Below are 13,925 nucleotides of genomic sequence, written 5' to 3' on the forward strand. Positions count from 1 at the left end.
ATGCTGTATGGTATCATGTACCCAGAAAAAATTATTATGTTTAATTAATGTTCATGTTAAAGGTTAAATAACTGTTATCCTCCCTATCCGTGTGGAAGTGGTAAGTTTTTGGCTATTTAAGTTTAAAGGAAATAACTTGAAGGCTACCGTTTAGGTCGCTAGCTCTCTAGTTTGCGAGTTAGCATGTGTCTCAAGACCCTGCAGTTGCGCAATATGTTGTAAATAAAAAGAGTATAAGATATTTGAGAACAGTGGAATGTTTTATCAAAGCTTTTCTTGTAGAAAAGTGGAACCAAAGCAAAGTTTTTTACATTTTTGTGTTTATAATAAATGCGTTTTTTTTTTGGAAAACCTAATGCGGCCCAGTCTCACCCAGACCCGAGCTCCAGTGGCCCCCAAGTAAATTGAGTTTGAGACCCCTGGTTGAGACCCAACTGCATTTAGGACCGTAGAAACCCTGCAATACAGACCCACACGGCTCTAAACCGGCAGCCCCAAACACACTGCTGAGAAGAACGATGCTAACAGACACAGCCACAGACGCGTTATGTCTTAATGTTCACCGTGTAGAGAGGGAAAGGGACGACTCGACTTTCTGAGGACATCACGATATAACACACGGGCAAAGAAAGCACAATCACACACACACAGATTTTGACAGCCCACTGTTCCGTAAATGTTCATGTCCTCAGGTTATCCGGTTACTGTGTACCTGCTTCCGATGCAGAAAACCCCTTTGTGTTCCAAAGCCAGCCTGTAGAAACCAGAAGAGGCTGCAGGGGGAAAAAAAATGAAGAACAGAATTAAAAAGGCCTGAGGCAGCAAGTAATGAACGGGTGACGATGAGCAAGGCATTGCTATTTATATTATACTTTCCCAAGCCAATTGCAGAATGAGAAAACAAATTGCTGTCACAGACGTGGAGGGGCGCGCTAAAGACAAAATAGCGGCGTCTTTTCAGTCTTGAATGTTAAATCAGCTAACATCTGATGAATAATAAAAGAGCGCATAAAAGCTGTCGCCGCTGTTGAACAAGTCGTTTGTTTAGAAAAGTACTTTGTAAAATGAAGAAAGTTGGAGAACAGAAGCAGGAACGCATATGCCGGCTGAAACCAGATGAATCTGCCTCCAAACAATCTTTGTGTTTTTCACGGAACATATGTTGTGTGTTCCTTCCTGTATTGTCATTTGACAACATCTAGACTCCAAGGAGCATGCGTCGCATTTACTGGTATTTATGATCAAGCTATCATCATTTTTTTTATTTTAAAGGAGAGTCATGGTGCTGCTCCTAAACACAAGCAAAGACGAGTAAGCCAGAAGGAGGAGGCAATGTTTCAACCAACAAGGAGAAAAATGAAAGCCACGGCGGCTGAAATAGTCATTTTTAAAATAAAATACCATGAAGCTTGTTACAATGTTCCCAAAAAGTCCACTTTTAATTTGTGACGTGACGCCTGGCGCATCTCGGTGTGTAGAAACATAGCAAACAGCTGTATTTTAATTTTTGTATTCACAAATAGACCTAAATACACATTATTTGGAATTTTGCCCATCATTCCCAATCTTTATGTGAACCATGAACACATATTTCTTTCCCTTTTCACGTTTAGGATTGTGAATGATGGGCCCTCTCCCCTTTAAGAATATTGTGTGAAAAATACCACTTACCCATCTTGGTAGCAAAGACCGGCATGAGAGATGGCAGGAGAGTGAACTGGGAGCACAGGATTGAGTAGAAGGTCTGCAATATCTGAGGATTTGGTGCACATTCACACATCCTCTGTATAAACAGGAAAATACCCCAAATGAAAACGGTAAACACTGGAATATAATTAAGTTGACAGGAAAGATGTGCGGCTGTGGTCATTAATTTCCTATCAAGACCCAGTGAGCCGAGTTGCGATGCGGGAAAGTATTATTTTCACAAGTGTTTTGCTCTAAGCGTTTGTGACAGCGAGGTTTCGATGAAAGTGTGATTAAACAGATGTGTGCATTATGCGAGTACGCCGGCACTCACAACAACGCCGGGTATCCAGACGGAGTCACAGCAGCGCAGCAGGCATTGGCACAGAGACTCCAGCGAGTCCTGGTCACGGCTGTGCGTTGATGGAGCCGTGAACGTGTTCTCCTTCAGAACAGGATCTGATGCACAGTCCTCAGCCAATCTAACACAGACACACTTAGTATAGACTGGATCTTAAAAAAAAGAAAGAAAATGATTCCCAATGTTCGAGATTGTGGGTGCTGACTATAAATAAAAGCACAGACCACAAAGCCTGAGCAATCATTTGACTCCTCAAAGATGCGACTTGCCGGGCTGACCTGCAAGCAGTCTGAAAACAGAGCAGGGACTGCAGATGAAATCCTTCTGACCTGGAGGCCAGGCTGCTGTGGTCTGACTTCCTCTGACTGCCCTGAAGACATCGAACAAGATGGAAAATAAATACTTCAAGCAGGATGAGTGAGGCAGACTGGAGGTGAGGTAAGAAGGGAAAAAATCATCAGGTTTGTCTCTTCAACGATCACCTGTTATTTAAAAAGCACCGAGGTTGTCCATTTAAATCATATCAGGATGGTCATCAGTGATAAATAACTGCTATACAGTATTAAAAACATACTCTGAATTTCCTTGAATTTAAAACTGTCCTATTAAAATCATATGGTAAGACATTTTAACATAGAGTGGCTCCCCGCATATCGGCCATTCAGCCTTCAGAAGGCGTCTGGAACAATGGCTTCAGAGGAACAAGATCTCCATCCATGTCGTTACTGTGTTTTATTTTATTGTCCATGTTCTGTATCCCGACCGTGGCCTCCATGTAGCCTATGTCACAGCTAGTTGAGCTACATAAACATTAACGGCATCATACTGCTTATATCATTTACCTGGGAATAAAACGGAAAAAAAAGGAAACTCACAATACATCGATGTTGACCAGAGGAGTACAAGGGAAGCTCGTTGAACCTGTTAGTGATGGCTCCTACCAGTTCTTGTAACTCCTGGTACTGGACAGGTCTGGATTGGTGGTGAAGTCTGGTCAGGTTTTAACATGGACAGAAACATATGGACTAAATATTTACAGGTGGAAATATAATAAAGTTGGCTTGTGTTGTGTGTCTCAGATTCTGTGCCGTGGATAGACGGGACTGTACACACACGATCCAGTGTGGATCTGTCATACTTGTTTGTACCTAAAGAGGGCGGAGGCGGCGTTTGCAGCTTGTGTGGCCACTCGCAGGCAGGAGCAGGAGAGTCCAGCGACCACGGTCTGTGATGCAGCCATAAACGCCTGTGGACTGAGGAATAAACGCACATTTGGGGGCTGCCTGGGGGGGAAGAAAAAGGGTAATAGTGGCAAAACTGGTTCATCTACAGCATCTGTAATTTGTCTTTGAGTGCAGACACACACAACAAATAAGTCCTGACATTACAAATATGGTAGGTGTTTTGTCACTGGTCCAAGATGTAGCCATAAATCTCCAGACTGGCTACCTTTTACTACATGGAAGTGCATACACAGGCGTTAGTTACACAGCCCCAAAACTGTGATAACTCCTTCCCTATGCGACAATTTATGTGCGAGCACACACTGACTGCAGGTCCTTTGATCCTATTCCACTTACATATTTTGCTTGTTCAGCATTTTGGAAGCTGCGTTGTACCGTGCCACACAGTGTAAAGGACAAAGCTTCCCGATACATCTGTCTATTTGTGGTGGGGAGGAACATCCAATTAAAATGATGTCAACGTTCCAAAGTCTTGACAGTGTTTTACTGGCTGCTGATATGCAACCACCCGTGAGCCAGCGGCGAGTTCATTCAAATCTAATTAAACTTCCCAGCACACCGTATATCAGCGTTTTACAAGAGGGCTGTTCTTCATCTCGCTGGCTTGGGCTGAAGCTAAACATGATGCTCAGTACATGTACCGACATCGAGAGATGACATCCGTAACTGTGTTGGATGTGGTGCTTTTAGGTATAATACATCATTTAAGAAAACCCAGGCAGTGCACTTGTGTAGAACAGCAGTCGTAGGTCGCAGTCTCACCTTTCCAAGATCTCGGTAAGGAGCAAAAGCCCTTGTTTCAGCACGTCCACGTTGGCCAGCTGCAGGGCCTGTTTCAGACTGCGCACCAGGGATTCTATACCTAACACACATGTGCAGATTCTGTGTCACACAACGACTATGCACGACAGTAGCCCTCCCTCCAACATCAATTTGATAGGACACACCGACTGCTTCCAATTTGAAGGGAGGGCGCCGACATGCCAACGTAATGCAAACATTAAATCCCGCCTCTTCCTGCTGTGGGTACGTAAGCTCGTACGTAACACACACCGCTCACTAGTTATGTTTGTTGTTAGCTATTTCGATGGCTTCTTTGCGACTGCTTTTGCATGTGCCCACGCCACGGACATCAACACTAATCCCTCGTTCAACGTGGTTAATTGGTTCCAGGCACGACCGCTATAAGTGAATTTGCACAAAGTAGGATTCCGTATTTGCTAATTAATCGTTTCTGTAGTTAGAGCACAGAAAACCTGTTTAGGACATTATTAATTAATCATCTTTTTGAATTATTAGAGCCCTCTACACATAAAATAACACACCTACAGTAACCTAGCAAATATCGTAGGCATAATTACAGAAAATAACGCAGAAATATGACTTGGCCGTATGTATCTTGCTTTAAATGTGCTCCAGGGCGAGGGCCTGCTGTTCCGGCGATCAAGTCTGGTGCTTGTGTGTCTCAATGAACATTATAGTAACAATACTGACACCTATACTGACCATATTATCACATGGCTGAATGCCTTATATTTCTTTATATTTTAGTTCATTTTTCCATTTTTACACTAAAAAATGCTCAATTTAAGCCAAAAAATCTAACATTTGCTTAAATGTGCACATTTATGTCTAATAATAGATGGTGTACAACCACGAGACGGCGTGATTGATACATATTCGTTTAGCGTCAATGCATTTACCAAAACTGCAAACGGACAAAAAGCAAACCTGCTGAGGCAGTGCTTCTTTACCGTACACTGAGTGACACTGGGAGAAAAACAGTTGGTCTTCAACCAGTAACACCAAGCAGCTGTAGATGGCCCACAGCAGCACCTCACTGCTTGTACTCGCCAGACGATCAAATAGAAACTCTAAAAGGGGAGAGAGATTGAGACAAAAGGAGGCGTCCGTACGGGACGAAGTATAAAGATCCAGAGTGATAGTAACGTTGGCTTGTACTATACGTGTATGTCACCTGGTACGTCAGCTTTGATGAAAGGAGCGCTGTAGAGACTGGGAGAATGAACCAGAATACATGCGATGCACTTTGCGCTGGTCACATGCAAGGCCTCATCGCCGCTCAGCAGCAACTGGGAAGACAAAGGATGGCGTTGGTAGAAGTCGTCCATCATCTGACACCCTTGCTAAGCCATGAATAGTCCATAACTATACGGTAGCTTTATTTGAACATTTTTAACATTGGGGTTAAAACTGAAAGGAGAGAATTTCTTCTGTCTGACATTTATTTTGCCCGCTATCTTTATTAAGACTTTATTAGGAATGTTTACTGGGCTACCTTTCTCATCTCAGCACCAGATGAGGTTCAATACTGCCAATCGAAAATAGTTTCATTTTCAATCTTCCAACTTCTTTCTCTGTTGCTTCGTCTTTTTTGGTCTATTAGATGAGACGGATGGCGGATGTTCAGATCTGCTTGTGTGAATACACAATTGCGGTCTCCAAAAGGATACTAATGTCATGGGCTGTTCCGCCATGCGACCCATCACTGAGCTAATCTAACCAGACGTCATCCACTCATTGATTTCCCAGACATGAAGCAAAAATATTTTTCCAGAGTTGTAAAGACGCATTAATCCCGGATCAGAGCTTGTCCGTAGCCAAACTCAGGATGTTTGGACAGAGACCTTTTTGAGGATGAGAGGCAGATGGCAGTGGTCAGGAGTCTGTTGCTCTTGGTGCTGGCTGTTGTTGATGTGGCTGTTCTCTTTCTGGCTGCTCATGAAGTGAACATCGGTGTTACTCATAAGAACTGACACCGCCTCTCCCCACTGCACCAGGAGCCACAACAGAGCTGGGAGAGGGAAGATACGGTGTTAATAAAGGACAATGACACACATTATACAGGACATTAAAAGTAGTACATTGACCCTGTAAGGCTGAATTTTATTGGAATCATATTCCGGTTTTGGCATCACAGCAATATTTACAGAGGACAACAATATAAAAAAAAATGTTGAATGCAATTTTTTTGGGTCAGCCAACTCTTCCAAAGTTGAGTGTATCAACCTTGAAAATGACTCCGATACCCCAAATGAAAACCCAGTAAACTTCAGTTTAATGACCAATTTCATACTTTTCCCAATTTTTTCGGGACGTATAAAAGACGCATAAAAGACTTACAACTTGGCTAGCCTAAATATAAAAAACATGCTCTCATCTCAAGAGAAAAATGCCAACCTGATTCTACATTTTTAATAACAAAAGAAAAGAAAACTTGCTTCAAAGGCCTCTATTTTTAACAACCTAAGCAGAATAGCATGGGAGCTCTTTTCATTGGTATTATGGTAGTCATATTTTATATATATATATATATATATATATATATATATATATATGTACATAAAACATGCTTTCATGTCAAGTTTGAACATTCCACATTTTCTCACCAATGCAATTGTTGATAAGCTGGGGAGAGCTGGCATTGGCAAAGGTCTGTACCAACAGGACGCACACCCTGTCCCTGAGGGTGATGGGCAGGGAGCGGGCTGCAGAGCCCCCGGCACCCCCCAACATCTTGAGCCACACGTAGACCACCGATGCCTTCAGCCCTTCATCCGGGTACAACAAGACCGAGCACAGACGGTCGAGCAAGGGAACTGGAGGACAAGGACGGGCGTAAGGACGTTATGAAAGGAGGCATAAGGAGGATGCATTATGTACATCAAAATAGTAAGGCTGCACAAAAATCAAAACTCTTGTTGTTGACGTCAGACACTTACTTCTCCTCCAGCAAGCTTCGCCGGCCAGGAAGCGCTGACTCCGCTGCCCTGGCAAGCAGGGCTCGCTGGTTATCACTCATCGGGGATGGCATTCATTCATTTTGATTTTTTTCATTTTTTGATTTGATTTGATTTTTTTTTATTCATTTCTATAAAAAACAGCTGCAGTCAACTGAACAACGGCAGGAAGTTGAGTCTGATAAATCATTAATTCATTCTTTCATTTTCTACCGCTTATCCTCATGAGGGTCGCGGGGGTGCTGGAGCCTATCCCAGCTGTCTTCGGGTGAGAGGCGGGGTCCACCCAAATTACATATTTTCTTTTGTACAATCTATTCTCTGAATCCACTATTGAATTTCTTATATTTTTTGGGGTGGAAAAGGTGCAGCCAAAGGGTCACAGCACCTTAAGTGTTGGATTTAACCAAGTGTTCCCACCCATAACACTCAAATAAAGGCTATGACTGTGTCAGTGGCAGAGAACTGCTGTTCAGGTCCACTTGAACGAGCCCTCCGGCTGTGACCCACGACAGATGAGGGACAAAGCAGGTTGTTTCCGCCATTAAGACAACAGCAGCAGCTGTGCTTACTGGTGGAGAGGGCAACAAAATAGCAGACGGAAGGAAGAATACATACATTGGAGGAGGATAGAAGTTGAGGATTAAGTTTCTCGGGGAAGCTGTGTGACAAGAAATTGTGTCAGTCTGAATTGCAAAGGGGTGGCGCTCAAGAGAAAAATGCAAAAAGGCACATCGCCACAGGCTGAATAAGACAGATGCAGGGGAGGTGGGGGGGGTTGTGTAGATTGTCACATCGCTTGGCTGGAAGGAGAGAGACGGCTGGAGAAAGACATGAATAGAAAAAGAAAATAGAAACATATGAAGAAGCATCTTCTTGGAAATCTCTAGAATAATGAGATTTAGGTTTGGCTTGGAGTCCATGTGGAAATCAGGCTGTTTAACAAAGAGTCATAGCACACATTTACCTGAGTGAAGTTGCCCCCCCCCCCCCCAACTTATTTGTTTGTGCTGCATTTGCGCCGGATCGTGCAGTTAAAATGAATGTTTGCGCTGCGTTCGTTTTTGAGTTATTACAGTTTCTTTTAGCAGTCAACCAAAGTTCACCCAGCGCCCCCCCCCCCACCCATTTGCTCCAAATGAAACCAAAATAGTCTCATTCTTTAGGTGCTGTGTTTGTGCTGTTTTGTGCAGTTAAAATTAATCTTTGTGCGGCTTTCTTTTTTTGAGAGTTTTTTAAAGTTTTTGGGCTATTACATAACCCCCCCCAACCAACCCATTTAATCCAAAAGATACAAAATTTTTCCCTTTCTTTAGTGCTGCGTTTAGGGCTGCTTTTCTTTTTTAAGATACCAACGATTGAAGTTTTATTGCGTTCATTAAGGCTTCAGTGGAGAGTACACTTAACACTAAACTCAGATTAATCATAAGATGGTAGTTGAGTTAAAACAAAACCAACAGACATTACATGCAAGTTGTGTTGGAGGCAGAATTAAGCAGATAAAAGCAGCTTGTCCAGCCTTAAAGGTCAAGTCTGACCATTTCAACCATCAACAGCCATCGGCTGCTTCGGCGGTGGTGAGTGAGAGTGAAGGAAGGAAACATCTGAAGGACTTATTCTGAGCACAGGAGGCTAAACGGTGTTTAAAGTCCAGGGCAGTGCTGCAGGTGCTGAAGAGAGATTCAGGAGCAGAGATTGGATGGAGAGAGAGAGAGAGAGAGACAGGAAGCGTTGACAATGTCGGCGAGTCAAGCTTCAGCCCAGCTGCTCTGTGAAGCACATCAAAAGCCACGCAAGGCTTCCAGACGCAGCTGATTAAGCCAAAGTATACGAGGCGGCCAAGACGAGGCAGAGTAAGAGGGGGGAAAGAGGAGCGAAGGGAGGAGGCTGATAAGACATAAGAGACAGACAGGAGTTGGAAATGCGTGGAGCACACAAAATAGGACAAAAGAGACTAAGGTAGTCGGAGTAAGAAAGCAGAATGATGACTGCAACATAGAACTTGCTTGCAAGATGCATATGGAACAGAGAAGGAAATGGAATTATATGGAATTATTGTCCCAAAGTGCAGGCTAAATTATGAGAACTGTCTTTAGTATTATGCCCCATATGGCTTTTTGGAGGGTTCATAAAAAGGGCCCAGTTCTGGCTTGTAGTTCTTAGCCTCCTTGTTATGGTTCCCTTCGCAGACCACAAATACCCAGGAGGAGAACATTTTTCAAATGAATGAAAAATATCTGAATGAAAGTGTAAGTCTGTGAAGGACTCCAGTCTGAATTCTGGCTGGTGATTGGATGAGCAAAGGTCAGGGATGGGGAAGACTCAAGGACACTTGCGTACCAATTCTCAACTCTTTCGGTTTGTTGTTTGTTTTAGACACAAAAAAAGTCTATTAGAAATACGTCTTCGTTAAACAAGTTGCATCACCAAAGGCAACGTTTTTATAAAATAACTAAGTCACAAATTCACCAATAATATGTCATAATATCACATCCGGCTGTTGGCGAATGCATTGGTGATCAACGAGGAAGTGTTTTGTTGTTGTGGACAGCGCTACGGCGAAATGTGTGTGCAGTGTTGGAACTGAACGCTACGGTTAAAGTTATGTCGAGACTTGCATATCATCACCTTCAAGCCCTTAGTGGCACTTTGGTCTGGGTTCTACCTTTTATGTCGGCACCGGTGCCTGTACGCTCCTTCCCCCGTCTTCATGGCGGTATTAAGGATTATTCAGGCATGTAAGAGCAAAGATGTGCGACAAGGAAAGGCAGACAGCAAGTGAGCGAGTGACGGCGTATGTGGCGTATACTCGGCGTTCGTGCTGTCAGTGCGGGGTTGTTGTTAGTCACAACAGAGACGTGTTGATTGACAGGCTGCAGACAGATACACACAGTCAATAATGGTAGCCTGCATATTGCATCACTACCACCTGCTGCCCGGTGGAGCTTGCGAAGCTCGTGTACATGCCCATCAAGGTGGCAAACAAAGAACGTTTTTTGTTTTTTCCCACGTTTCATTTGTTTTTTTTTTTAAGTGTTTTGGGATTCAATATTCCCAGAATGTCATCAAGACAACGGGTTTTATTTATAACTTAATTTGACTGGTCTTCTGCGGTCTTGGCGAGCGCAGCCATGCGTTTGACAATGCAGGTTTTGGAGTGTGGACACAACAAGGTTGTCTCAGAGCAGCTGGAGCATAATTGAAAAGGTCAGTTGAGGAGATTGAACTGATAGAAGTCACAGGAAGAAAAAGACGTGAGAAATATATTTTGCCCATATTGCTGAGGTGCAGAGACAAAGCAATGGGAGTTACTTTGAAAAGATAAATAAAAACATAAAAATGGGGGCCGGGGCATCAGAGTGAGGAGACATTTCATGTGGGGAGAAATATCCTTACAAATATTTCTTCCATGTTCCAAAAAGTGAACTGCACGGTTTTTGTGAGCAATGCAGCATGATGAGCAGCCCGAGATCAAACCTCAGCAACTCCTTTTTCACTTGCATTTGAAGCAATGTCAGTGAAAAGCTCGCCTCAGTCTCACTTATCTCCTTCACTCCCTCTCCTCTGCTGGAAAAAGGCAACAGATCTGGTTCATTGCCTCGGATCACCTTTCCATTCCCCGTCCTGATGGAGCCGTTTCACTGATTCAATGGTTCACGGCGAAGACTCAAGGTTGACTGACTCATGGGTACTCGACAAAGACTCGAGTTTCAGTGACTTTCGGGTGCTCAACGGAGACTCACGTTTCAAAGACAAACAGGTTCTCGGCAAAGACTTGACCTTCACTGTCTGCAGAGTATGTGACGAAAACACGAGTTTCACTGACTCACGGTTACTCAACACCGACACGACTTTCACTGACTCACGGGTATGAGACAAAGACTTGAGTTTCACTGACTCACGGTTACTCAGCACCGACACGACCTTCACTGACTCACGGGTATGAGACAAAGACTTGAGTTTCGCAGACTCGCATGCATTTCACGAGTTTCACAGATTCACGGGTACTCGACACAACTCAAGTTCACTGACTCGCGGGTACTCCACCAAGACTCGAGTTTTTTAGTGATTCACAAATGTTCAACGAGGCCGCAAGTTTCACTGACTCATGGGTACTTTACGGAGACAAGTTTCACTGACTCACGGGTGCTCGACAACGATTCGGCTTTCACTCGACAAGCACTCGAGTTTCAGTGACTCACGAGGACTCAAAGAAGCCATGACTCTCAGGTGTTTTAAAAAGACTTGAATTGTCCTGACTCATGGGTGCTCGATGAAGATGCGAGTTTGCTTCATGAAGACACGGGGGTCACTCAAATACTTGACTTTTTCACTGACCCACGGTTGTTCGGGAAAGACCTGAGTTTCAATGACTCATGAGTGCTCGACAACAAGCCCAGTGTCAGCGACTACCTTGCCGAACACGAGCGTTTCAAAATAAAAGAATGCAACTCGTAGCTCCAGTAGCTCCAGATGTGTTGATGGTAAAATATCTTTACCATCAACACATCTGGAGTTTCTCGAGACTATGTCAATGTTTCTATATGAGAGAAGAGGCAAGGGAAAAATAAACATCCCTAAACAACACAACAAATAATAAAAACCAGTAACTCTGAAGTAGTAGAATCATGGAAACCAGCCCTTGTGGTCTCGTGTCATAAAGTATCTACTGGCAGGGTCTTACCATACTGGGTCACCAGGCTAAGGGCCACACTGGGCACGGCTTCCACCAGACTCCCTAGGAAGTTGAATGTTGGCAAGAAATCCTTCACATTGAGCTGGTCAATCACCTGGAGGACACATGAACAACCAGGACCAAGGGGATTTCACGTCACAAATCGACCATAAGCAGCAATGAGCAACAAAACTAATACAAAGGCAGGTTCATCAAAATGATTCTGAGGGGCTTTTTTAAAATTCTAATAATAAGAATTTGTACAGAACAGAAAACACCCGTGTCTCCTTTCCCGGGGCCATGCATTCTGCACGCTTCTTTTCATGCTCTTTGCTGATGCAGTAAATGTAATCTGTCTGCACCTCTACCTGCTGTTCTATGGCTGTCATCAGCTTTACTATTTTCCACCTGCAGTCTCGGCTGTTGCCGTTTTTACCGCCATCGCCTCCCCCATAGGTTACACAACAGCAGCAAGGGGGGGGAGACATGCACACGTGTTTACTAAACAACTAGGATGAGGATGAGGATGTGTTGTTGGTGGTGAAAGTGCTGCTGCATGCTTTGCAGCGGGACGATTCAACTCGTTTCATCTGGGGTCTGGGTGGGGGGAGGGGGGTTACCTTTCTCGTCTAGTTTATTTCAAGGTTGCGTGGGAGTAAATATTTTATTTACAGTTCCACGATTCAACATGTCTGAAAAGGAGCAGGGAGAAGCAGAGCTTATTTCATCTTTGCTTGTTCACTTCCTGCGCTTAATATAAATCATTCACAAAGAGCTACGGACATCGGGCCCCCCAGGCGAAACCCCAGAAAGAAGTCCGTAGGCAAGTTCGACCACCCCTCGACAAGCTTGACTTCTTCCCTTCATCTACGACTAGCTTATATTGTATATGATGTCAACGCAAAGCTTTACTATACCTCACCAAAATGGCCACTACAGTCATAAAGTCATAAATAAAAACAACAGAGGGTCTTTGACCAGATATTGCATAAGTATTGCTTATTCAAGTCCCAGATGCTCCACTGTCCAGGAGCGCTATGTTGTCTTTTAAGAACTTCCTGTAATACGCAAGTCTTTGTTATGCTTTGTTGTGCTTTGTGTAACGCCATGAAGCAAAACCACTGGAGCAAAGATCCTCTCCATGACGGGAGTTCTCTGTTGGTTTTAGGAATCTGCAGCAAAAAATGTGAGTTGCTACAAAGATTTGCGTTTATGTTGAATTTAATTTGGCCGGTGGGCTGCCAGTTGGAGAGTTGGGCTTCAGAGTGCCGAGCATGTGATCCGTACGGAGATGAACACATTATCCCATCATGGGGTTTCTTACCTTTTTGTCAATTTGGTCCAACACAAAGTGTAACGGCAGCTCGCTCTGAAGCTCTAAAAGCAGTAGAACCAGGACTGACAAGACATTGACACACAAAAGAGAGGCTGTCATCAAACATGTGATACACTGAATGAAAAATCATCAGACTAAATTATATGAATCAAAGTTGTTTTTAATCGGTCACTATATTGGACCATTTTACTTATTTTAATGCAAATTAAGTACTAAAGAGCTATATTATTTACAAAGCAAAATAACCTGTCAACAGGACAAGAAAATATGCCATAAAATGCCAATTATGTCTTGCTAGATGCAGTGTTTTTGCACTGTACTTTGTTTTTAGAACTTCCTGATTGATTGACAACCATGTATTTAATCAACTTTGAAGAATAGCTGTGCATGACTGATGCAGTTAAAAGGCACAACTGGATACATTCTTCTTTATCTTGCAAAATACACAAAGATGAAGTAGCTATTTTCTGGTCCACAATCAGGTGAGTGTCAAAAGCTCAGTGCGTTCTTAGTCCGAGGCGAGGAGCCAGACTTTTAAGTGCATGCGGTACACCGCGTATTACAGCAAAGTGGTCCCCTAAGGCTTCCAAGACAGCAGCCATAATATCTTTCTGTCATTTGCATTCAAACTTCTGGCTCAGCATTAAAAATTGCCAGTTCACCAAGGGGTCAGCATTTAGGAAGGATAAAGATAAAGCTGCACACAGCAGCCTAATTTAATCATTAAGAGACAAAGAGATATAAGCCTCAGAGCACACCGGGGGAATATTAAGGCTGCAAAATGGAATCACGAATCATCTACAATGTTTCAATTAGTGTTACAGGTCAAGAAGCTCTGTTTATGTTTCTGCAAACGTAATGG

The 13,925-nt window shown here is 43.4% G+C and overlaps 1 protein-coding gene across 1 annotated transcript in view; it reads right to left on the bottom strand.

Moving 5' to 3' along the window:
- The window catches only part of mei1 (meiotic double-stranded break formation protein 1), a 45,407-nt gene that overhangs the window by 15,075 nt on the left and 16,407 nt on the right, over positions 1 to 13,925 (bottom strand). The window contains 13 exon segments of the mRNA XM_078797360.1: positions 713 to 773; positions 1,672 to 1,783; positions 2,021 to 2,168; positions 2,326 to 2,417; positions 2,923 to 3,037; positions 3,196 to 3,330; positions 4,054 to 4,153; positions 5,046 to 5,165; positions 5,270 to 5,384; positions 5,940 to 6,106; positions 6,702 to 6,911; positions 11,737 to 11,842; positions 13,052 to 13,125. Coding sequence (XP_078653486.1) covers positions 713 to 773; positions 1,672 to 1,783; positions 2,021 to 2,168; positions 2,326 to 2,417; positions 2,923 to 3,037; positions 3,196 to 3,330; positions 4,054 to 4,153; positions 5,046 to 5,165; positions 5,270 to 5,384; positions 5,940 to 6,106; positions 6,702 to 6,911; positions 11,737 to 11,842; positions 13,052 to 13,125 — 1,555 coding nt within the window.

This window comes from Doryrhamphus excisus, linkage group LG16 (genome assembly GCF_037039965.1).
Source record: "Doryrhamphus excisus strain RoL-2023G ecotype Guam linkage group LG16, RoL_Dexc_Guam_v1.1, whole genome shotgun sequence".
NCBI classification, from domain to species: domain Eukaryota; kingdom Metazoa; phylum Chordata; class Actinopteri; order Syngnathiformes; family Syngnathidae; genus Doryrhamphus; species Doryrhamphus excisus.